Source organism: Syngnathus scovelli, chromosome 19 (genome assembly GCF_024217435.2).
Source record: "Syngnathus scovelli strain Florida chromosome 19, RoL_Ssco_1.2, whole genome shotgun sequence".
NCBI classification, from domain to species: Eukaryota; Metazoa; Chordata; class Actinopteri; order Syngnathiformes; family Syngnathidae; genus Syngnathus; species Syngnathus scovelli.
The window spans coordinates 1,558,987-1,583,468 of NC_090865.1; the positions used below are offsets into that span (position 1 = coordinate 1,558,987).

At 43.6% G+C, this 24,482-nt stretch overlaps 2 protein-coding genes across 6 annotated transcripts in view; one reads left to right on the forward strand and one right to left on the reverse strand.

The window, feature by feature from the left end:
• Positions 1–21,221, forward strand: col22a1 (collagen, type XXII, alpha 1). Of its 3 annotated transcripts, XM_049750652.2 has the most exons (65): positions 1–173; positions 1,218–1,361; positions 1,424–1,990; positions 4,106–4,186; positions 5,844–5,955; positions 6,131–6,254; positions 6,500–6,775; positions 6,848–6,928; positions 7,135–7,251; positions 7,338–7,382; positions 7,462–7,524; positions 7,670–7,708; positions 8,449–8,502; positions 8,606–8,659; positions 8,733–8,786; positions 8,981–9,034; positions 9,103–9,147; positions 10,033–10,086; positions 10,160–10,213; positions 10,465–10,500; positions 10,571–10,600; positions 10,660–10,713; positions 10,819–10,872; positions 11,801–11,854; positions 12,089–12,142; positions 12,240–12,293; positions 12,366–12,419; positions 12,517–12,570; positions 12,670–12,714; positions 12,798–12,860; positions 12,937–12,990; positions 13,079–13,120; positions 13,194–13,226; positions 13,330–13,383; positions 13,743–13,796; positions 13,898–13,951; positions 14,021–14,074; positions 14,151–14,204; positions 14,311–14,415; positions 14,896–14,940; positions 15,128–15,205; positions 15,286–15,321; positions 15,461–15,514; positions 15,605–15,649; positions 15,722–15,757; positions 15,836–15,949; positions 16,211–16,264; positions 16,386–16,439; positions 16,514–16,567; positions 16,659–16,712; positions 16,872–16,925; positions 17,016–17,069; positions 17,147–17,200; positions 17,278–17,322; positions 17,475–17,528; positions 18,006–18,059; positions 18,169–18,222; positions 18,307–18,378; positions 18,442–18,477; positions 18,558–18,602; positions 18,665–18,844; positions 18,905–18,971; positions 19,041–19,223; positions 19,289–19,366; positions 19,789–21,221. In XM_049750652.2, exons 2-65 carry the CDS (start codon positions 1,271–1,273, stop codon positions 19,980–19,982), a joined length of 4,869 nt encoding a protein of 1,622 aa, XP_049606609.1. In that variant the 5' UTR covers positions 1–173; positions 1,218–1,270; the 3' UTR covers positions 19,983–21,221. The 3 variants fall into 3 exon arrangements, with proteins under 3 accessions (XP_049606609.1, XP_049606610.1, XP_049606611.1); XM_049750653.2 differs by lacking the exons at positions 7,338–7,382; positions 7,462–7,524; positions 7,670–7,708; positions 8,449–8,502; XM_049750654.2 differs by lacking the exons at positions 7,338–7,382; positions 7,462–7,524; positions 7,670–7,708; positions 8,449–8,502; positions 8,606–8,659.
• LOC125986785 (collagen alpha-1(IX) chain) overlaps positions 21,079–24,482 on the reverse strand; it is an 11,725-nt gene continuing 8,321 nt past the window's right edge. For all 3 annotated transcript variants that reach the window (XM_049750661.2, XM_049750660.2, XM_049750659.2), the window contains 18 exons: positions 24,367–24,420; positions 24,247–24,300; positions 24,118–24,171; positions 23,982–24,035; positions 23,866–23,919; positions 23,750–23,794; positions 23,637–23,690; positions 23,516–23,569; positions 23,400–23,453; positions 23,249–23,320; positions 23,146–23,181; positions 23,040–23,084; positions 22,943–22,975; positions 22,729–22,875; positions 22,592–22,646; positions 22,329–22,523; positions 22,181–22,267; positions 21,079–22,106 (listed from right to left, as the gene is read on the reverse strand). In XM_049750661.2, coding sequence (XP_049606618.1) covers positions 21,901–22,106; positions 22,181–22,267; positions 22,329–22,523; positions 22,592–22,646; positions 22,729–22,875; positions 22,943–22,975; positions 23,040–23,084; positions 23,146–23,181; positions 23,249–23,320; positions 23,400–23,453; positions 23,516–23,569; positions 23,637–23,690; positions 23,750–23,794; positions 23,866–23,919; positions 23,982–24,035; positions 24,118–24,171; positions 24,247–24,300; positions 24,367–24,420 — 1,353 coding nt within the window. In that variant the 3' untranslated portion in view covers positions 21,079–21,900. The remainder of the gene's footprint in view (positions 22,107–22,180; positions 22,268–22,328; positions 22,524–22,591; positions 22,647–22,728; positions 22,876–22,942; positions 22,976–23,039; positions 23,085–23,145; positions 23,182–23,248; positions 23,321–23,399; positions 23,454–23,515; positions 23,570–23,636; positions 23,691–23,749; positions 23,795–23,865; positions 23,920–23,981; positions 24,036–24,117; positions 24,172–24,246; positions 24,301–24,366; positions 24,421–24,482) is intronic.

A 24,482-nucleotide genomic window follows, 5' to 3' on the forward strand; every position in this document is an offset into this window, starting at 1 on the left:
TCCCTCTCTCCCTCCGCAAGGTTCTTTCAAGCCATCTCACATTTTTAACTGCACACTGGATTTTCACCCGGGAATATTTCAACACAATTTGACGCCACTTTAGCGCAATTTGGATCAAGATGCTGCGGGCCTGCTGATACGGGCGGAAAGGGCCTGGGGGCAAGGGGTCGCAGGTAAGAACAACTCTTAAAGTTTTTTTTTTTCTTTCCTCCTAAAAAAAACCCCATTTAATTAATTAACCACCTATTTTTTTTGTAATGACTTTTGTTGTCTTTTCTGCTGGGTGACAATGAGAGAAAAAAAATCTGCTTTTCACATGACGCCTCTGTTAAATGCATCTTCGCTTGCATTCCCAAGTCAACCATTGACAGAAATGGAAAGGAATTGGGAACAAGCATAAAGATTCATTTCCAGCAACGCTCACTTGTTGACAGAAAGTAAAAGAGCCTGATTATTGCTTGAACATATTGCAGGCAAGACTACTGACAAACCTGTGTGTGTTTTTGGAGAATTCCCAGACAAATTGGTGGTAATTAGTTGCTGTAACCTGCCCAATAAGCTGAATAGCGCCAGTGAAACCAAAATAACCAAATGGACCATCAGATAAGAAGAGCAAATAATCGACTCCACCTCCAATTTCATTTTATGACTTAGCAACTGTGACCCAAATCGGTGTAAGAAAGTGAATTCTAAATTCGATCACCTCGGACGTGAGGCATCTTTTCCAGAAGGGATGAGACTGTTATGGCTACGAGCGCTCACGCATTTGCCGCATCATAACCCAAAAGTCCAAACAGGGTTTTGTGTTGATGTGACACATTTGTGTTATTGCCACACAGGCAGGCAGGCAGGCATAAGATGCTCCTACTGTATAATCTTCTACAATAGTGAAAAAGCCAGAATCACCTCTGTGGATTTCTAATTGCAGCCAGTCTAAAAAACTGCAAAGTCATATTTTCTTTCTCTGTTTTTTGGACATCGTCAAACTAGTTTGGCACATTTTCCCAACAATTTTTGGTGAGGCCAGTTTCCTTTGGGAGGCTCGTGTATTTCGGTCGTAGGTATTATTATCCTAAGAATAGAGGACATCCTTTGCCAAAGTTCAGAAACTGGACAGCAGATTAGAAGACAAGGCAGAAAACAAAATTAAAATTTGATCCCAGTTACATTTGCCTGCTCATGTAAGGTTAGCATTGCTACTGTACGTGTTTCCACAGACCAGAGACTTGCATGGTGCTCGTAAAATAAGGAGAACCAAACCAAGACCAAGATGAAATTCCGACTGGGCTGTAGGATCACACTGGTCTTGGTCATCCTGGCCGTGACTCTTTCTGGAGAAAGAGCAGAAGCTCAGAGGGCAGGTAAGACAATTTAGGCTAGGTTTAGTTAAGGACAACGTTCATGTCTCTTTTGTTGGCATCAGGGTGCAAAAACGTCCACTACGACTTGGCCTTCATCCTGGATACCTCGTCCAGTGTGGGCAAGGAGAATTTTGAGAAGATCAGGCAATGGGTGGCCAACCTGGTGGAGTCTTTTGACGTGGCTCCGGACAAGACCCGAGTGGCCGTGGTTCGCTACAGTGACCGGCCCACCACAGAGTTCAACCTGGGGAGACACGGGAGCCTGGAGGAGGTGAAGGAAGCCGCCAGGAACATACGCTACCTGGGGGGGAATACAATGACCGGAGATGCTATCAGCTACACCACCAACAACATCTTTTCGGAGCAAAATGGAGCGAGGCCACCCGCCAAAGGGATCCAGAAGGTGGCCATCTTGCTTACGGACGGCCGAAGTCAGGATTACGTCCTGGAGCCGGCCCGGGCGGCCGCCCAGGCTGGCGTCCGAATGTTTGCGGTGGGCATCGGCGAAGCACTCAAGGTGGAGCTGGAGGAGATTGCGGCAGAGCCAAAGAACGCCCACGTCTTCCACGTGACGGACTTCAACGCCATCGATAAAATCAGGGGGCGACTCAGGAGGAGGCTGTGCGAAAGTAAGTCACTATGTTTACAATTTTTCACTTGAAAAAGATTTGACTACTTGGCAATGAGAGAGAGAGACAGATTATCAAAAGTGTACACACCCCTGCCTGTTCAAACGTAACCTATAATCTATACAACTCAAGTGAAATTGGACAGGTAGCACAAATACAGAGCAGAAATGGTGAGGTTGCAAAAGTGTGCACACCCTTAAATGTCAGAAAAGGCTTATCTGAATATGCTAGTCGTCTTCCTTTGGATCACAAATGATTTGATTCCTCCTAGCAACAAGTGGTCCGTCTATACCGCTGCGTCTACATATTTTTCTTTGTCGTGCATGCTTTTTGTCGCGTACCTCAGTGGTTGGTGCCTGACTATTTTTCCCCATATAAATACACCACAGGGAATGATGGATGCGTTCTAGTCCAACACATGAAAATTCCTGCCGAAAATAACCTCGGGAGTGAAGAAAACGAGGCCTTGTTTCTTAGGCGACAAAGAGGAAATGCACTACTAATTTTATCGGATCGGATTCTCAGGTTTCACTGTAACCTGTCACTGGATTGTGTCACTAAGCTAAAAAGAAGCCTAAAAAAACAGAACGTGGTTCTTTGAAAGCTCAGCTATTCATTTCAAAGCATCTGCCCTTTAACCTTGCATAACTGACCCCTTGGGTGGCGGCAATTCCTAAATGTAGACGACAGCGGGAGGTGAAGTTTTCCCTACCAGCAAGTTTTTATTTCCGTAATCTCTGAAACGACCACAAGTGAGCCTGTAAGTATATCAGCGGTGGAGTCGCTTGAGCAGTGCAGGCTATTTTCACCCGGAAAATTACAGCTCTCCTTCTTTTAAGTGTGTCCGCCCTGACGTCAGCGTTCAATTACCTTATAGTCAATACTTGCAACAACAACAAAAAAGAATCATCGTATGTGACGACGCAATTGAACGAGACAGAAATGACCAAATGAAATCCAACAATCGAAATTCTAAGTAATAGCAAGAGTTGAATGAAAACATAGACGTGTAGTTGTTGTAAAAATCAACATTTTGCTTCCGCTAATCAAATAAATCGGCAAAGGCTTCTGAGATATTTCCTTCCATATTGCAAGCTTTTTTTGCATTGCTACCATTTTAACTCGCAACCGGATCCTTAAATTATAGCCTGCAGGGCCACAAGTGGAGGGAGTAGCTCGGCCGTTCGTGTCCGGCGTGCCGAGTGTCATGGCAGCGCGACTTCCAAAGCGGTGACGCTCACTTGTGCAATTTCTGCTGGGAAACAATAAAATGGAATGAGTAGAAATGAGAAACCATAGGTCAGATTTGATTGAAATTTCATAATCGAAGTAATTGTCTAATGGAACTTAAGAGCCATGCAAGCAGTAAACACAAAACCCCTCCCACTTGCTAATGCTAATCAAGGCTAACATGCAGCTCTGCATACCTTATGGCTGATTGCAAAATTGCAATTAAACATCTTGCCCATAAACACAGAAACAAGCAGCTAAGAAAACAAATGACTTCTTTTTATAAATAAATCATTGCTGCTATTGTCAAGAAACACATGTTGTGTTTTCGCAAAATGTCCGAGTCAAATTTATATGTTTGTTTTGGCTTAAGAGAATCAACAGGATGTGTTTTTGGGTAACAGAGCTGCCGTCTTTACAGAAATAGCAAACCTGCCATTAGATTCCACCGGTGTTGTCTTTCCTTCTGTCATCGCAATGTGTAAAATACCTTTGCGTGGAAACATAAGACTGGCTTTGGAGTGGGCCCCCTTGCACTGGACCAAAACAACCTCAAAGGGCATTCGTCTGTTCTCCACGTCACCTGTTAGAGGGTCGAGGGGATTTCTCAAAACATCACAGTGACGCCTGTTCAATATTTACTGAAAAGTCACCTATTTGCTGTTTTTGTGCCATGTTTAATGTAAAACTATCAAATTTGTTATATTGACGTAAGGTGAGGAGCTTCGTTTAGTGGTTTGCCGCAATATTGGCATCTATAGGCAATCAGTGACCTTTTTTGGTTAAATCTATTGTTTTAGATAAGTTGTGCTATCTGAAAATTATGTTTTAATAATAATAATAATTGCTTTAACAGCATGCTAACATGTGTCTTTTCCTCTTCAGACGTATTATGTCCAAACATGAAGGTGCAACCTGATCGCTTTAAACAAGACAGCCCAAGTTATGGCCTTCAACAAGTTCCAGGTATGTGCAAAACAAATGCTGTTATGTTAAATCATATGAAATGATGCAGGTGTACCTAATGAAGTGTCCGGTGCATGCTTACTGTCTGTAGCATGTTCATGAACTTCTCATGTAAGCTGTGTGCCATTGAGACGTACGCTTTCCAAATAGGAAAATGACTTGATATCAGCACTCCAATACTCATAGGACTTCTAAAACGGTTGAACTGTACTCTGGGATGGACTCCCACTTTTCCAGTTCAACCTTTCTCAGAACCCTTGGACAGCATTTCTCCAGAAAGTTGGGATGCTGTTACACGAGTGTCTTTCGGGGCGATGCGAGTTCCTGTCTGGATCTCCCACCCACGTGCATCACGTCGAGAGAAAAAACAGATGCATGGACTTAACTTGCGCTCCTGCTACCATTGTGGAATGAGAGCTAGTTTTTGCGGGGGGAAATTATTCACCCACTCGTAGTAGCCCGTTTCCCCCTTGAGGGGTCATTAATTAAGATGGATTCTATTCCTTAGTCCCTAGATCAGGCTCATTATATTCTTTTTTATAATATAATAAATTTACTAAATAAATATAATACATTTTATATTATTTATATATTATTTTTGGCTGTTTCTATTTTCTCAGTCTTCATAACAACATTCCAATCAAGCCCTGCTGTCAAGAAACATGCTCAGAAACTCAAAAAGGAATGTTCTGCTTTTCTAGTGCAAATTTTAGATTAGTTTACATATCAGGTTGTGACCACTAAGGCAGCGGCGGAGGTTTATTCCAGATTTGTATTCACCGTCTGGTCGGCCCCTTCCGTCTGAACGTGCTGCATGGCCGCGTCCGCCAGTGCGTGAACTCATCTGGCGTTTCCCCGCAGATTCTCCCCCCCCCCCACCACCACCACCTCTCCCAACAAATGGTCGTTTTCCTAGCTGTCCAAAATAACTTTTTCTCGACTTGATTATACAGCATGCATCGCCAGTCCAAATTACAACTCTGAGCAACGAAGGCCTCCAAACAACCACACGGAGGCGGGCGGCGTGGTGTGCAAGTGTGCACAATGCAAACTGGTGACCTGCAAACAGGAAAGCCAGCTATGCATGCAATGGCGCTATGTGCCGAAAAAAAAAATGCTATAAAGGTCAAATCAGACAGCTGGGAAAACTTATCATGTTAGCATTTTGTTAAAGGCAACGTGCTCTCAAGCAAAAATTGTTCCTTAGCCCATCACTGGCATTTCCTATTATGTGTTAGCGTTAAGCTAATTGGACTTTTATGTAAAAAAAAAAAAAAAAAGCTAGACGAATTGTCACCTTTTGTAACCCCGCCATGGATTTACAATTCATACTAATGTGAGGAATTCACAAGATGGCTGTCGGGTCATCTGGAAAAAATAGTCGCGGGCATCAGTAGTCGTTGTCATAGCGACGGCGTTTGTTTATTTTATGAGGGAGTGTCCACTCCACGCTGCACGAACGTATGGTCTGTGGTCACACCACTTCAAGCGACAAACTCGCACACACGTGCACTTAAAGGCAGTTTAGCCGTGATAGTGACGAGTTTTTTCCTCTTGCTTATAACACATAAACCAATGTTTGACACTGACGTCCGTTTAAATCCTCACTTGACCTCAATGCTGGGCAATGACGTATGTGCGCTTCTCATGCATGCAGGCTTCGACCTGATGGAGTACTTCAGTGTCCGAAATATTCTGGGTACCAGACAAGACGAGGGTCAGAGTGCGTACGTTCGGCTCGGCACCATGCCCATCGTACAGCAGACGGAGTAAGTCGCTCAATTTTATTAACCCCCCCAGGGACTTTTCACACACATAGGTTAGAAATACACACAGGATCCAAAGTTCTCAAGGCCACCCTCAAACTGTACATGTGATGAATCATTAGAGATGATAATATACAGTATTATTTGTAATGGTGCAAAATGTGCTTTCCTTCCATAGAGGCGTGTACCCTCAGGGGCTGCCAGATGAGTATGCCTTTGTGACAACATTTAAATTCAGGAAAACCTCAAGACGAGAAGATTGGTACCTCTGGCAAATCTTTGACAAATATGGAATCCCACAGGTGGGTCACAAATCCAATAAATGGCTCTATTATTATGCTTTTCACAAATGTTGAGGTCGACTCAGGTCCGCTCACTCCATTTGAATTATTATTATTATTATTATTGTTACTCTATTTTTAAGACTTTTTCTGAGCTGAATTTATTTAATTTCAATTATTGTTACAATTTTAGAATGAATTTTAGAGTGTGAATATTCTAGCACTCAAATTAGCCACCTTTAAATGTCTTCTGTCCGTCCTGTCAGGTGTCCATCAGGCTGGACGGTGAGAACAAGGCGGTGGAGTACAACGCGGTGGGCTTAACCAAAGACGCCGTCCGAGTTGTGTTCAGGAACTCGGAAGTGGACAACCTGTTTGACCGCAACTGGCATAAGATAGGCCTGAGCGTGGAGGCCAAGACCGTTTCTCTCTACCTGGACTGTCAACTCATCCAGACGCTGCCCATCGGCGACAGGGAGGACATCGATATCCAAGGAAAGACGGTCATCGGGAAGCGATTATACGACAGCGTGCCTATTGATGTGAGCGTCTCCGCAAAGCGTCCTCAATCTGAACAGGCGGCAGCGTCGCTCACGTGTCTCTTTCCGGCGCAGTTTGACCTCCAGAGGATGGTTATCTACTGCGACTCCAAACACGCCGAGCTTGAAACCTGCTGCGATTTACCCAACGGGCCTGTGAGTACTCATCTTGTGGATTGGAGGTTATTTTGGCCCTGCTTAATGTGGCTTCCAGTGAAATATCCAGTAATATCCTGACATGCAACCACAGCTCGTGTTTTCTAACCAAGCTTCTCAAGATGACCTTTTTGCACACACCCCCCCCCAAAGAATTTTGATCTGTTTTTCAATATATGGTGCAAATGACATATGTCTCAAACCAGTGCCCTAAAAAAATTGCGACCGAGGCTCCTCCCATCGCGGTCCCCACTCCGACACCAACCTCGGTGGAGCAGCGGCGAGGCCCTCAAGCGAATTGCTCCTGCCCTGGCGGAGAGAAGGTGAATGACTTCTTTCCTTCTGCTCGTCCTCCTGACTTGTAATCCCGCAAGGCTTTTGTTCTTGAATGGTTTTTGATTCCTCGCAGGGAGCGGCTGGCGCACCGGGCCGTGTCGGTCTCAAGGGTGAAAAGGTCTTCTGCAGCAATCCCTTAGTCATAGTTTGGTAAAATAATTTATGGTGTTGTTTCAATGTCTGGACTATTTTTACAGGGTGAAGTCGGCCCTCGAGGTGCCTCCGGTCTGCCGGGCCTTAGAGGAGAAAAAGGAGAAAGTGTATGAAAAAAAACAATTAAAGATAGAATCATTCATTTGAGTGCCAAACACACAAGTCATTTCCGAGCGCATGCTTCCCTTCTGTCTCTTCTGGCTTTCTGCCAGCCTCGATAATAATTAATCCCTGTCGATTAATTATTTGCAGGGCAAAGTCATCTCTGGTAGAGGTGAAAAAGGTGAGAAGGTAAGTCAACCTGTCGCTCACGGCGCTCGCTCGCTGCATGGGCCTTATTAAACACCATTTGCTAGCAGCATGCGAGCTCATTAACGACATGTTGCGCAACATCTCATGCAAACATCCCAAATAGACATTTATTGACTCTTTAATGACATTGACGACAGCATGAAATGCGTGAAAAAACTACCTTCATTTTTCATTTTTCCATGCACCCCCCTTCTTCAGCCATATACTAGCTGGGCACAATTTATTGCTTAAACAGCAAAAAATTGTGACACAAACCAGGCCTGCACTGCGGCTTAAAAAAAAAAAAAAAAAGAAGCCATTTCGGTCATTGAGTTGCACGGGAGTGAAAGTGAATTTATCCTGCATTCACTGCCTCTAATTGCACCTTTCAGCGGCGTTCTCACAAGGGCAATCCCCTTGTGAGCGGAGACAGTCTTTATCCTAATCTGGGATGAAAGAAATGACGTGTGTTCAAATTGCAGTCTATACGTTTGACCTTATTCGACCTTAAAGCCATTACTCCAAGACTTTTTTTTTTTCTCTTAAAGATCCAGGTAGTAAATCCATAGCAGGCTTCAATAAATCATAGCAAGATGGAGTTTTGACATGTGTGTCTAACCCCCCCTCCTAACCAACTTTGACTTTTGTGGCGCTAACAGGTCGTGACAGCACGCCGTCGTCTCCCCGCATGCCCGAGCGAGTGTGGCTCCGTGTGAATAACGGCAATTTTGTTTTAACAGGGCGATAGAGGCAGCATAGGCTTGACAGGTGCCCCCGGTCAAAGAGGAGAGAAGGTCTGCCATTGCTGAACCTGGACTCGCAGCCTGTTTGCTTTGTCAATCCAAACAGTTTGCTGACCCGTCCTGACTTTGTTTTTTTCTTTCTACGATGTGACAGGGTGTCAGCGGTATTCCCGGTATCGACGGCGAATCTGGAGACAAAGGCGAAAAAGTAAATACTTGTGTGGATTTATTTTGAGATTGAATTGAAAGTGGTACACGTGTTTGTTTTATTGCTTGGATAGGGAGAAGCTGGGCGGGCTGGCATTCCAGGACTTCCTGGTCTGATTGGAGAAAAGGTGGGTGATCCCCTTTCACAATAAAATCAATATCTGTAGCATCAACACGACTGATTTGGTGCTAAGCAAACAATTTGAGGTGAGCTGAGGAGCTTCATTTAGACAAAAGTAATCCTTTGGTGCCCTCCGGTGGCAGTTTTAAGCAATGACAAACCCTAACACTTGTTACAAGATTGTGTTTTTGTACGATTCAGGGCGTTCAAGGTGACGCAGGTTATCAAGGATCACCAGGACCAAAAGGCGTCTCCGTGAGTGTCTGCATTCAATTATTGATTATGATAAGTATTGTAAGATTTCTTTTTGTGTTTTCTCGTAGGGTGTCGATGGGAAAAAAGGCGAAAAGGGATCAACAGGACAAAGTGTGAGTGATGCTGGTTTTGTAATCTGCACCTTTACTTCGTTTTATTTTATTTTTTGGAAAATGTTTCCTCGCTTGGCTTCTTACTCCAACTTTTTGGAGTAATACACTCATAAAATATGCAATCCGGCCGTGGGAACAGGTTCCTTGTCCACGCATCTGGTAAAACGATGAAAAGGTGAAGTTAAACAAGCACATTTTGTGCTCCTGCCTGAGGGCCAGCGAGAACGAGAGCGGTTCCTCTCGGACATAAAATGGCGTAAACAGATGTGACTTGTTTGATTCACTCGTCCCACTTCCCGTCCGCTTTGCATGTGGGGGCTTATTTTGGCTCCAGTGCAGCTCATTCCCAAACGCGCAGATTCTTTGTTGACGTCTGAGGTTTCGGCAAACAACGAAAACACCTCAATCACCGCCATGCGAGAATGGTCGAGCCACCTGTCAGCCGCCACTTCGTCTTGACCCTTGATGCCTTTGCCACATGGCGGCGACGGGGATGTGGAGCAGGTTGTCAGCATACTGAAATGCCATCAAAAGATTTTCGTGGTGACATGTTCCGCATGAGCTGCGTATCGTTCAAGCTGCAAATTCATCAATTTTTTTTCGTGGGTCAAGACTAAGAAAGTCCTTGAGAAAGTGATGAAGACACTTGAAGTCATTTACCTGACCTCTTGTTTCATTTCTCACTGCAGAGTGACTACGCTCGCATTTTTGTGTTATAAAAGTAGTACTTTGGCACCAACTTGTGGTGTTTTAAGGAATTATGATGAATTGAGTTGAGCCAAATGTAGTGCTTTGGTGCCAGTCATCGTGAATTGAAGCGCTTCATTGGGCTTTGCTGCCATCTTGTGGCAGCTTGATGTGCTTTGACGCCATCTCTCTTTTTAGGGTGAGCGCGGCTTGGATGGATTACCCGGAAAACCTGGATTTCACGGCAAAGACGTACGTTATGAATAAAGTGTGGAGTATTTGCGTCTTGTCGGTGTCATCATATTTTTTTTTCGAAATTGTTCAGGGCTTAAGGGGACAGGCCGGCTTGCCCGGGGCCAGTGGGGTCAAAGGTGATAAGGTACGTCTCCAACAATAATGTCATAATACACGTCTCTAAATCATTTCATAAAAGCAGGCTTGTAAACACTCCAGACATTCCTCTGTCTGTTTTGGTACCATCCAAAGTCAGCACCCTCATTTGTCTGCGACTTTCTTCGTCTGGTCACGCCCATGCGCACACATTGTCATGGGGAACTACTCGTTATTATGTCGCCCGAGGAAATGTTGACATGATGTTCCTTTTTTCTTCTTGCGGGAACTGTCTTGTAGGGGGAGCAAGGAATTCCCGGATTACCCGGTGATGTGGTCAGTACCAAAATTACCCACACACAAATTTGAATAAATAAGTGACGACTAACAATTTTTCCCCCCCTAGTTCCAAAAAGAGGGTCTAAGAGGAGAAAAGGTGAGTTGCCATCGTAATATAATTTTTCTACACACTAATAATCACGTGAACAATTTCAGGGAGAACTTGGGCTTCCAGGGCCTCCTGGGGCTGACGGCCCACCAGGACCACCTGTAAGGATTGATTTCATTCTTCGGGCATGATTCCTTTTGGGAAATGTTCAAATGCATGCAGATGCTCACGAAGGCAGCGATCTAACCAAGCTTTCTGCTTCAAAGGGTCCTCCGGGTCGACAGGGGATACCAGGGGAACCCGGGGAATTTGGGCAAAGGGTAAGAATTGTTTTTTTACAACTTGTCTCTTCATCCATTATTAAGGAATCCCATCATATGCACCATCATTCAGATCTGCACCAAAATTATTCCCTGACCAATTCCTTTCTAAGGCCGTGCTCCACAAGGGAACAAAGCTAATTGCTAGCAAACAAACAACCTTGAGAGCTTCAGTTGGATGGTTTTCCTCTCCTGAGATGTTCTCCGGCGAACCAAACATACGGCCCGTGACAGCAGGCAGAGTTTAATCTCGTTGCTAAATGAATCGTAGCCCACAGAGACGATTTAGAAAATCTCAATGTTAATTCTTTGTGCTAATTAATGAGCAGTGTGTTCTTTTTATGTAGCATCCACCAAGTGGATCTTTGGTCCCAGTGGTTTTCAACTTAAAACACTGACAATAGTAACTTGCAGAATACAAATGAGGACAGAGACTTCTTCCAGACTAGTGGATCTCAAATTGTGTTATAGGGGCTCCCTCTAGTGGTATGAGAAATAATGACTGCCTGAATACAGTTCAGTTGTATTTACCTTTTTAATCATTCATTTTAATTCAACCTCTAAGAACTTTGTGGTTTTAAATGTTTTCTTTTTTTAACTTTTCTGCTCAATTGCTTTTTAATCCAGTCATTTTATTTCTTCCTATTTTTTTCTTCTTATATTGCCATTGCATTTGTGCATAATGTTACAATGTTACCGCTGAATTTAAATGTTGATTATGAATGCAGTGCTTACAGAGCAGTATTTTTTTACTTGATATGAAAAGTTTGAGAACTCCTGACCACTGAGTGCTGTTAACTTTATAAACGTGAAAATATGCTGCAATTAATTTTATTGTAGCTGCTCCACTATTATGAGTCATTATTTCTCTTCCTAAGCAAAAATGTATTTTTCATCTTTGCCTTTTTCTTCTTAATTTGTCTTCCAGGGAAAAAAAGGTGAAAGTGGATTGCCCGGAGTGGACGGACTCCCCGGACCGATCGTAAGGACGTGTTTCATTTTCATAGAATTAAGCAATGCGCAAGAACAATGTAAATTTATTTCATATTTTAACACTGCGGGTTGCTCAATTATTCAAAGTGGTAAAAAAATAAAAGACTTGCTTCTCTGGAGGGCGTCGTTGAGCTTCAAATTAACTTTGCAGGTTGTGCCAAATAATTTTGCTGCAGGCTTTCACTTGTAGCTTTTATTCAGGTTATAAATGTTTATTTTGCAGGGTCCAATAGGTCCACTGGGACCGCCAGGGAAACCTGGCAACACCGGCCCACCTGTAAGCAAACATAATTCTCTATTTATTTATTAATAATAACAAGACACATCATATACCTGACTGGTTTATTTGATCATTTCCTTTTTTCATTTGAAAGGGTCTGCCGGGTGAAATTGGATTTTCCGGCAAACCTGGCGAGCCTGGAAAGCCTGTGAGTTGAAGTTAAATTATTAAATTTAATTAAACAAACACTGTAATATTTCATGTCTGTCACCTTCAAAAGGGTGTTCCCGGTAAGGATGGGCAGGACGGTGCTCCTGGAAACGATGGCGCTATGGTTCGTGTCATTTTTAGTTCAATTACATTGTGCAACTTGAATTGAGGCATATTTGGGTTGTACAGTACCAAGTATGACTTGTTTGATTTCTTTTAAGGGGCCCAGAGGAGAGCGTGGAACGGATGGTTTTCCTGGCAAAGCTGGACCAAAGGTGCCATGGCGACTCACTATTTTTATTTTTTAATATGACTTTCTCGTTATGCAAATCTCACAACTTAATGTCCACGTGATTCCCCTCAATACCTTCCAGGGAGATGATGGACCTCCAGGACCAAGAGGGCCTCCAGGGGAGCGAGTGAGTGAATTTTTTTTTCCATTATATGTTTTTTTCTTTAATATTTTGAATTTAGAAATTAAGTTTTTTATTTTTTCAAACAGGGATTAGCTGGCCCACCCGGTTTAGCTGGTGCTGATGGAGCAAGAGGAGAGAGGGGAAGTCCTGTATGTATCGTATATAGAAATATATATACAAAAATAAGAATTTAAATGATTGATTCCATTTTATTTGATGTATTAGGGTGACAGGGGACAAGAGGGACCTTTTGGCCCAAAAGGTGAAAAGGGTGACAAGGTAAAGAAATTGTCATTGTTTAATCGACAAATCAAGTTAATCTTGCTGTAATTGATGTCACACGATTGTCTTCTTCTTCTGCTTTCAGGGTGAAGTAGGAGACAGGGGACTGCCCGGCGTGCCTGGAAATGTAAGTTGCATTGAATGATATTCCCCAAAAATATAAATCAAATACATTGGGATTTGTTTTCTTTTCTTCACAGGTAGCAGAGGTCATTCCTGAGCCGGGTGAACCTGTAAGTTGACAACAATACCATGAAAAAAAAAAAAGTCTCTCCAAACAGAATGATAAAATATTTAAAGGTACACAAAAGTGACAATGGTCCATTTTTTATTAAGGGAAAACCAGGAGAAAAAGGAGAGAAAGGGGACCAAGGAAAGACTGGAGAAATGGTAAGATTTGGTCAATACATATTTTTATACGTATTTTTTTTTCCATTTGACGTTTATAGAGTATTCCTGAGACTATATTTTTTGCAATGTGCAAAACGATCCACGAGATGTCACCAAAGACACATTAAGAAACCTCATGAATTTGTATTGCTCACAGTTGGACAACACAGATACTGATAAATAATAATAATCAAATAATAATAATAATACTATTCATCATTTTTTAAATTTTTTTGTCAGTAACATATGCAAAGTTTTATTAAAGCATATTCTTAAAATGAAAGTAGACAGACTACAAATGGAAGAAAATAAATTGCTCAATTAAATCAAGCGTGCTAATAAATATACTCTACCTGAAGGGCCCAAGAGGATTACCTGGCGAGCAAGGCTTTAAGGGTCCACCTGGACTACCGGTAAGACCTGGCTCCTAAAACCACAAGAGCAAAAATAAAAAAAGAGTCATTAATCAATCAATCAATTAATCATATTTGGGTTGACCTTTCTTCCTTGTTAGGGTTCAAAAGGAGACACGGGACTTCAAGGAGAGACAGGACGTGTTGGGGACCCAGTGAGTTGAAAGTGAGAAGCCCAATAATAGTGCATAGTATAGTAACCACTAATGTGTTTGCTGCTACAGGGGCCTCCTGGTGTGGCTGGTCCTCAAGGGCCTCGAGGGCTCCCAGGCAGTGTGGTAGGTCTGCATGCACAATTTGATGTGTGACTAAACACAAGTCTCGTTTTATAATGGAACTGCTTTTTTTTTTTAGGGCATACCAGGCATCGTTGGGCCTCCTGGTCCTGCTGGAGAGAGAGGAGACAAGGTCATACATTTCATATCCAAACTCTTCATCAGTGCTCCTGGATAAACAACAAATCATTTCCATTTTGATTAGCAATATATCATCATGAAAAATGTATTTTCTTTAGGGGGAGTCAGGCAAACCAGGGCAAGCAGGTCAACGAGGACTCCCCGGAGAGCCTGGTTTGATTGGACCCCAAGGACCAACAGGGAAGGGGAAAGATGGACTACCTGTAAGGAATAGATTATAAAATTGTTTTATTGTTACAGTTTGCAGTGTTCCACCTGGCTCATATAAGCGTCAGTAAATGTTCATCCGTCATTTATTTATCGTTTGCTCCCACAAAAAAATATATTTTCTTCCACATGTGCTGTGCATATATGTTAAACCGCAACACAACAAGCCTGAGTTGGCACATTTTGTGCTGCGGCACACCGTGTGCCTCCATCCTTTTTATTTTTCTCCCACCTCAGAGGTGCTGACGAAGCGCAGGCAAACAGGAAGCTGGCTTAGTTTTCATTTATTTATTTCATTCTTCTTTTTACAACAGCCAGGTGCGGCCCAGAGGCCTCGCTGTTGCCGTTTATGTGCATTGAGGAATGAACTCGTACACACTTTCTAATGCTAATGCCTAATGATTTAGTCTTAAGAGCTTTATATGAGGTGTTTGTGTTTCCGAGATGTTTAATTGACCTCATTTGTGATATGACAGGGAGAACCGGGACCACGGGGAAATGACGGACCCCCAGGGCCAAAGGTAATAGGATTTTATCTTTCTCTGTGTATGCTCAAGGGTGGACGCAGTTGAACACAAGTGATGCAGCAACACATGTAGACAGGCATGTATTATTTATCCTCAGTGAAGAACTACTGTTTACACTACTGCTCACATACTTTATTGAGGGTGAGGAGAGTGGCTAATAAATTTGGTTTGTGTTTCTCAGGGTCCCCCAGGATTAAGAGGAGAGCCAGGCTTACCAGGGGACAGGGGCTCCCCAGGGGAAGGCAAAACAGGAGCTCAGGTATGATGGCCAAAACAAGCCATTATTGTTGTACTGTGCCGGTCATATTTAGACCATCTACCGTCTTTGTCTTTTTGTAGGGGCCCCCTGGAAATAATGGGAATCCCGGACCACCTGTGAGTTGAATTTCAGGATTTTTTGCATTTATTTTAGTTTTGTACTATCTTATGTTGATATTAATATTATTTGATATTATTTTTGTTATTATTATTATTTATAGCTTTCATCCCATTTGTTTTCTTTCATGTTTTTCAGGGCCTGAGGGGTTTGCCCGGCATAGCTGGTCCCGACGGACCTGCAGGGCATAACGTGAGGCGACACTTTTATTTATTTTTTTATATGGACTCAATGTGCTTTATATTAGTGTACATGTAATCGACCACTTTATCCTCCTTTTAGGGAGTACCGGGAAGACCAGGCGAGAAGGGATCACCTGGAGAGCCTGTAAGAATGGATCAAATGATTATTTATTTTCAGTGACAATTCAGTTTGATACTTTATGATCATCTTCTCTAGGGAAAAGCAGCAGACCTTTCTGACATCAAACTTAAGGTAAGTCCAGTTGCTTGTTTTGAGAGAATTATTGTGCAGTCAAAACTAAAAGCTTCTTATTTTTTTTGCATCATTTAGGACATTTGCTCAGACTGCCCAGCAGGTCCTCCTGGACAAGCAGGTGTCCCGGGACTGCCGGGCGATAAAGGACAACAAGGACCTCCTGGGAAAGATGGTCAAGATGGCTATCAAGTAGGACACTGTCGTTTGTATTCTGCATTAATATCAGCTTTGCCTTAATGTAAAGTCAATGGAATGTGTGTTTGCGTGTGAGTGCATTCATTAGACCGAAAATGAGGCATGAGGTCCAAGTTACTAATGTGTGCTCATCAATCAAAGTACGCCCAGATGCAGTCTGCGTCATTAGTCGAGCCTCCTCCAGGGGCACTAGTGAGCAATTAGGCCATGCTTAGTCTTCCAGGACAAGACTGATTGTCTGCTGTGTCATTACAGGGCGCACCAGGCCTACCGGGACCTCAAGGACCTCCTGGAGCTGATGGAGGAAAGGCAAGTTGGCACATTAACGCTTCTCCTTATCGCTGAGATGAGCAAATACTTTTTTTTGGGCTCACATTGAAGCAGCTTTTTCTTTTTTTTAATAAATTTGTTTGTCAATTTATCCACACAGGGACTTAAAGGTGACCGAGGTACTTCTGGAATGCCAGGAGATAAGGGAGAAAAGGTGAACAGACAAACATTTTCGACCTCAATATTTCGCATATTTTATGGTTGAGTCATTTCTTTTTTATTTCACAGGGTCACCCTGGACCTCCAGGTCATCCCGGTCCTGCTGGAATGACGGGCGCAGCGGTAAATCGCTCTTTTGTCTAATACATGCACCAAATAGTCTCAGAAGCTGTGCAACATTGGCTCGATTTGAAAACATTTTGTTTATGTTCAGGGCAATGATGGACAACCTGGTCCTCCTGGTCCACAAGGACCCCCTGGAGAGAAGGTAAGGCCAGAATCTTGTACTTTCATACTTATAAAAGCGACATATCATTAGTCTGCAGACCTGCTTTCCTCAATATAGGTCAGACCGTGTAATGTGCCGAGTTACGCTGTCTAGTAATCCCTTTTTCTTTTTAATGACTCTTCCTATCTGTTTTAATAGGGCAAAGAAGGTCTCAAAGGGATCCAAGGTCCTCCGGGTCTTCCTGGCGCGATTGTAAGAATTATGATGCAGCAGCCAAACTATAAACAACTGCAGTCTGATCCAAACTATTGCTTGATGACAATCCATTCCACTTAACTGCAGGGTCCACCTGGCAAAATAGGAAAAGATGGTATCCAAGGTGAACAAGGAGAACCTGTAAGTAGAACATTTTAGCCTTGTTTCATGTCACCTGACAGAAGCTGTGATGATGAGAGTCATTTTTTTGATGCCAGGGCAAACAAGGTGAACCTGGACCACTTGGAAACCCTGGTCTTCGTGGACTCCCAGTAAGTAGCCTCCATAAATGGAACCTGTGTAAAAGACCACAAAGACAGCAAGTTGACCATTACTCCTGTCTATTCAGGGCTTCAAGGGTCACAGAGGAGAACCTGGTCCTCCTGGGTCAAAGGTGAGCAAAGCAACAAAAATATAGAACATTTCTATAATAATTATAATACAGATTTAAAATTTTAGTGTTCCTAAACAGAATATATAAACAAATACAGTGCTGCTCAGCCTCTGGTTAGCGAATGTCATGCGATGATTTCATGCATCAAACAGGGAGAAGATGGAAAAGATGGATTACCTGGACGGGATGGCAAACCTGGAAAGGAGGTACCGTGTGTTTTATTTATATTATTTAATAAATCTGTCATGACTAGTCTGGCATATGAAAAATAGAAAGTGTACTTTTTTCCCTCCAAGAGAAGTGGGAAGCATAAAAAACTTGTAATAAAGGAAAAAATGTAGTCGTGCCTCACAGCCACGCTGTGTAGTCGAGATAAATATTAGGCCATAGAAAATCCTGGCCTGTTCAAACTGCATAAAATATTCTTCAGGCTGCAGCATTGCTTCCCGACATCTTCTGGAATCCAGCCCAGCGATGATTCAAGCAAGCTTGGAGCAGAGCGCCAAAATAATCTTTAATCATGTCTATATTTTACCGTGGAGCCGCTGCTGGAGCTTTCTACATTATGAGATTTTTGTCCCATTTATTGTCAAGAGTCGACAAGCTCGCTTTTAACCCGTCGGCGTTCACACTTAAAAGCCGGAGAACGTGTATATTGGCAAACTGTTGTTTTGTTGCGGCAGGGTCAAAAGGGGCCTCCTGGACCTGAAGGACTCATTGGACCAAGAGGCGAACCAGTGAGCATGAACACACCACTCAGCACATCATGTCAAGTGGAAAGAGGCATGCAGTACATTTATGGAACCGAGTCCATCATTTTTCTTTCTTGGTTTGTTTGCTTTCCAGGGCAAGCAGGGTGAACCGGGGCCGTCGGGTAAATCAGGTCTCCCAGGAACTCCGGTGAGTTGTCTGTCAATGCGCCACCATTCTGCAAACATAGCAATTCCCATTGTTTATTTTTACAACCTCTTTGCCATCGCTCAGGGTTTGAGAGGGGAAAGGGGAGAACATGGAAATCCAGGATTACCAGGCTTCAGTGGGCCTAAGGGGCCTCCGGTAAGTGTCTGGAAATTAAAAGATCTAATTTACACAGTATTGACATTTTTGTTCATTTTCCAGGGTCCGCCAGGTCCTGTTGGTCCAGAAGGAAAACAGGTACTTTACACCAGTACTTTATATTTTTAATGTCCAGTACATATTGCATTTTTTTTTAATACATCTTTGGGGTCTTGTAGGGAGTCCCAGGCCGACCTGGCGATCGTGGCCTTAAGGGGGAAAAAGTAAGTACGGGGATTTTGAGTTAAGTTCTGCCAAAAACACACACCTCACAAATCTATTATAGGGAGACGGGGGCATTAAAGGTGATAAGGGACAATCTGGAGAACCAGGCATACCAGGAAATACAGGACCACCTGGTAGAAAGGGCCACACTGGGATGATGGGCATGTCAGGACCACCGGGTGAAGTGGGATCTCCTGGGCCACAAGGACCTTCTGGGAATCCAGGAATACCAGGACCCAGAGTAAGTAGCAAAAAGCGTTGCGAAAAATTCAGTCAACCGGAATCAACCGCTTCTCCTCAGGGGGAGTCCGCATCAGTGGAGCAGATGAGAAGGCTCATTCAGGAGGAATTGTCCAAGCAATTGGATGGTGAGGCACAGCTTCACATCATATCCGAAGAGTCCATTTCCTGATGGAGTCTTTCTTTTGTGCTTCTAGCCAAATTGGCCTACCTCATGGCTCAGATGCAACCAGCCCATGTGAAGAGTTCCACGGGTCGCCCGGGAGCGCCCGGCCTTCCGGGTAAAGACGGCAACCCTGGGCGACCTGGCCCGCCCGGGGAACCGGGCATGCCTGGACTGAACGGAGGCGAAGGATCGAGGGGACCCGCGGGTCCCAAAGGTAGCGGCCCGCAACTAAGACTTTCAGATGACACCATCCACTGACCCTATTTGGATTCCTTTTAGGTGAAAGAGGTACTAAAGGAGACAAAGGAGATTCTGGGGTTGGTGAAAGAGGAGAGCAAGGTCCTCCTGGTGCAATAGGTAATATCACAACTAAAAACATTCACACTAGACCAGTGGTTCTTAACCTTGTTGGAGGTACCGAACCCCCAAGTTTCATAGACGCGTTCACCGAATCTCTCTTCAGTGAATAATAAAATTATTTTTGCTTCAAATTCAAGACATAGATGTTTTTTACTGGTGCACAAAATGAGCCGTGCATGACAAAAGCAACACAATGCATGAACTCACAACATCCCTGCAAATCAGTGTGACTTCGACTGTTGCCTTTGCAAGACTAGTTGAGATATCACCGATTTATAAATCAGGTGTGCAGTGCAGGCTCTGCCGAACCCCTGAGACCGACTCAGCGAACCTCTAGGGTTCGATGGAACCCAGGTTAAGAACCACTGCACTAGACGCCTCTCGATTGCTGCTAAAGCGATTCCGTCTCCCGACCACAGGCCCGGCCGGTATGCCGGGTTATGGGAAAGACGGCAGCCCGGGACAATCCGGAGCCCAAGGGGAGCCAGGAAATCCCGGCCCCACCGGTCAACCGGGCCCTCCGGGACCTACCGGGCAATGTGACCCCTCCCAGTGCGCCTATTACGCCAGCCTTGCGAACAGACCTCACACCAAAAATGTCAAGGGGACTTAAAATTAAAAGAGCTTGAAGTACAGCTGTATTTATGAACATTGTAGCGTCTGACTAAAGAAGATTTTGGGGAGGGTTCCAACCTCACCTTTGGAGGACTGACGATTATTCTGTGTTTTCTTTTTGCAAATGATGGGGGATTGGATGCCAGGGACTTTTGAAGATGGAATGTGGGGTAAAGAGGGCAGCTAAATATGTTTTCCTGACTTGCATGCTTCTTGTCAAATATATCAGGAGCGGATAATGCAAGTCTCTCCAGGTATGTCAAGCTCGAGATTCCTCTCACTGCTCGCTGCTCAATCTGTTAGGTAATCGCTTGGTTTCGGGTTTGGTATTTTGCTAGTATCGGGTGGGGCGGGACTTTGGGAAACCATTTTGAATTCTTAGGCGGTATTGACAATGATTGTTTGTGGGAGTGATGGTGGAGCACTTTTGTGCTTCTTATGTAGCCTTAAATGGGATCATTCTCCCCCGCTTGTCCAAAATGGAGGTAAGTAGTACTATCCTCTTTTTGATATGCTTTAACTTGCAATAAATCGACAGCCATGCAACTCGCCTCCCAAACTCCCAACTCATTTATTTGAGCTTGACTACCTCTGGGTGAGATTGGGAGAGTTTTGAATTCCAAAATGTGGTTTGCTATATAAAGAAATGATTTGGGATTCAAAGGGAATGGCGCTTTTTTTTTTTTCTAAGCAATTTTCATTTATTGAAGTGGAACAACTTGCGACATTGCTATTCATTTTTTTTTTTTTCTGAAAGGCTTGTTGCTTCAAAGCGCTTTCTCATGTGCCACTTTATGACTTAGTGTTTTAAGAGCTCCCGCCAACGGGCCCAAGTAAGCTAATTTATTTGTCCACCAGTATATTTATAGACTTCTCTCTTTTTTTTTTAATAGATTCCATTTGGCTTTTACATCGGTTCGTAGAAAAATAAACTCAAAGAGCAATTTTCAACCCAATTTAGAAGGTCAAACCATTAAAGTACTTTTAATGGTCTTGTACTTTTCAAAAATAAATGGTTTATCCTCCGTCAGACATGCACAAAACACAGACCCATTTAGTAACCTTTGCTAATTAAAAGAATATATCCCAAGTGCTTTTATTCCACAATATATTGATTTTTTTTTTTTTTTTATCTGGTGAAAATGGTGCTAAAATATTTTTAAAAATAGTAGCATATTGTAATGATTTGAAAGACTCATGTAATGTACTGTACTGGAATAAATTCATCCCAAACCACGTTGGCAGAGTTTAATTGTGACGAGGCTACGGCTCGGCTAGTTTTGTTATGGTCATCAAACAATTGATTGCAGCGTTAATCACCTGTGCTCCGTTTGTACGGCTTGTGCTGTCTCACCCTTGTGCACACGACCTCGAACTGGCTGGAATGCTTGATAACATTGTCCTTGATGCTCTTTTTTTTTTTTTTATGCAAGCTAATGGTCACATTTGAACTGAATGTTTGCATTGTGCCCATACGGGAGACAATATTGATTTTCCTTTGTATCCAGGCAACGCCCAAATGACATCTTGACTGACCGTTTCTCTCCAAAACAAATTTTTCTGGAAAGCTTGACATAATTGTGCCAAAAAAAATATGATTCGTTGGCGCTGTGACAGAAAAATTCTCGGATTGTGAGGTATGCAACACTATTGAAAATGAAATACATGTAGTCAGACAAATGTTTTCTATTTTACAGTTTGTTCATATTTGTTAAAACTCGTTCACCTTCAGATTAGCTCCCATTAAAGTCGCTCCTCACAAGTCTATACAATTTCTACAGTTGTGCCGTGTGTCTTGTTTCCCTTTGTGTCGCTAACATCCCCAGTTCCAATGTAGACTCCTGAAGATCAAAACTGGACCAGCTTAGAAGCGCCGTCCGTCACTTGAGGGTTGAAGATCCCGGTATGTCCATGTCTCACTTTTTTCTGTAAGTGGATGACTTCTTCCCGCCGTACATAAAGAGAGGTGGTGGATTTCGGTTTGTGCAGGTTGATGGGTCACAAAGACCTGGTGGACCAGATGGACCCTTTGGACCGGCTGCTCCTGGGACGCCGGGGCTTCCTTGTTCGCCAGGTTCTCCATCCTTCCCATCTTTGCCAATGCCGGGAGCACCTGGAGCACCTAAGGTAGTTTTGAAGCACATTTGTTTTTACATGTAGCATGGTAAACATGAGTGTTTTTTTTTTTTTTTTTACCTGGTGCACCTGGTAGTCCTGCACTTCCTTTGATTCCAACACCAGCTTCACCTTTATCTCCTTTATCTCCCTTAGCTCCAGTGTCACCTACAAAAAGGAGCCAGTTGATTGGGATCTACCCAAGTCTTTGGGTTATCTCAATCCTGACCTTTCTTTCCCGGTGAACCTGGCATGCCAAAGTAGCCCGGATGGCCTTTGACCCCCATGGGCCCTTGAGCTCCCGGTGGTCCCGGCGCACCATCAGCTCCAGCAGGGCCTGGTGGTCCCGCTTGTCCTGGGACGCCAGGAGCTCCCAATGCGGCGGGCCTCTTTAGGAAATCTTTCATGAATTCTCCTAATTGTTCTGCAAAGTCCAGAATATGGAACAAGTCAATTTGTCCCACCATTTCAAGTCAAAACGTACAAACTAACCTTCAACCACAGCCGAGCACATTTCCCGAAGGTTGTCATCGCTAACTCTTGGGCCCTGTGAGGAGTTCAGAAATGTGGATAAGCACATTTTATTTTGAAAAGCAACTTCTGGCAGAGTCAGCAGGCGCAACGCTTACAGGCAGACCTCTGGGACCCGGTGGCCCAGGTAAACCCTGCTCTCCCTCCAGCCCTCGGGATCCCATTGGACCAGCCACGCCCTCATGGCCTGGCCGACCCGGTCTACCTTCTGGTCCGGTTGCTCCTCTGTCGCCCTTTGTTCCATACTGAGTCGAACAGTGTAAATCAAAGCCAGTCCACTCTGGTTATAAACATGAAAAAAAATATTTATACCTCTCCTTTAATTCCAGGAATTCCAGGTGGACCCTGATGGAGAGATGCTAGGTTTAATGTTTCATTCAAACCAATGAAGCCATAATACAAAACATACCTGATCTCCCTTGACTCCAGGATCTCCGGGAAGACCTGTAGCTCCCTAAACCATTTGTTTTAGTCATTAAATACAAATAATATGTTTGCAATAGAGGTAAACATACCAAACTTCCTTTTGGTCCCTCTGGTCCCATCGGCCCCTATCAACAGAACTTTAATCAATACTTTTGTTTGCTTTGTGGCATTTTAGTAAGAAGATCATCCAACCTGATCTCCTTTGTGTCCAGTGTGACCTTTCATTCCAGTTTCCCCAGCGTTGCCTTTCTCGCCCTTTTCACCCTGCGAGGATGAATTTTGAAACCCGTCTGTTAATTTGTCATCGCCACAACCCCAATGAAATTTAAAAAGGTCTCGTTACCTCGATACCTGGAGGACCTGCTGGCCCCACTGGCCCTTGTTTCCCTGATCCACCCTAGAAAGGTATCACATGTTCAAAATTTTATCACATAAAATGGGGAGTCAATATCAACGCACAGTTGAGCCTTTTTCTCCTGGTTTTCCATCTTCTCCGGGTTTCCCGTCCTCACCCTGTCCACACGTGGGATATATTATATTAATGTACAGCAAGCATGAATTGAATGTTCAGGAAGCTCACGGTTTTGCCCGGAAGTCCAATTGGCCCGATGGCTCCATCAGCACCGGCGTCGCCCTAAAGATAACGTGCACGTCATTTTGTCATTCAGATAAATTATTAAAATTAAAATGTACCTTTTCACCAGTAGGTCCAACTAATCCTGGCTTCCCTGGAAGCCCCTGAAAAAAAAAAAAAATGCTAAGGTAATACTCTTAAAATATATAAAAATATATATATGAAGGAGACTTACAGGAATGCCCACAACCCCCCTAACGCCAACGGTTCCGACCGGCCCGGGCTCTCCCTGTGGAGTAGATTGACAGTTTAGACACGAAAACATTGATTTATTTTTAGCAGACAAGTCACCTTGGCACCATCAGTTCCAGGAATTCCATCTAGGCCGTCTTTGCCCGGCGCTCCCTGTCAAAGCCCACCGCAAAAGTTAAAAAAAATTAAAAAAAAACAGACTTGAGTGCTTTAAAATGTAATCAATCCAACTTACAACATCTCCCTTATTTCCTTGAGGACCCTGCTCCCCTTGAGATCCCATCGCGCCCTAATCAAACATAAAATCCAAATGAGAAATATATATTTTTTCAATAATATTCTCCAGCCATTATGTTGCACTCACTTCATCACCCTTGGGTCCATCAAAACCTTGACGTCCACGCAATCCCTCCACACCCTGAGGACACAAATTCACTCTTCAAGACTTTCCTTGTGGGTGTCAATGCAAGGCAAGATTACTTACAGGAGGTCCAGGTGGGCCGGTGGGTCCGGGCATGCCATTAAAACCTGGAGGACCCTATAGCAGAACCAGCACTTAATTCAACGCAAATCGAATATAATCGGACCTAAATTGAACAT

Coding starts and splice junctions, on each gene's coding strand:
- col22a1 (XM_049750652.2), top strand. CDS start 1,271: ATGAAATTCCGACTGGGCTGTAGGATCACACTGGTCTTGGTCATCCTG. Junction 7,525..7,669: donor GAGGAGAAAAAGGAGAAAGT/GTATGAAAAAAA, acceptor AATTATTTGCAG/GGCAAAGTCATCTCTGGTAG. Junction 13,121..13,193: donor TGCCCGGCGTGCCTGGAAAT/GTAAGTTGCATT, acceptor TTTTCTTCACAG/GTAGCAGAGGTCATTCCTGA.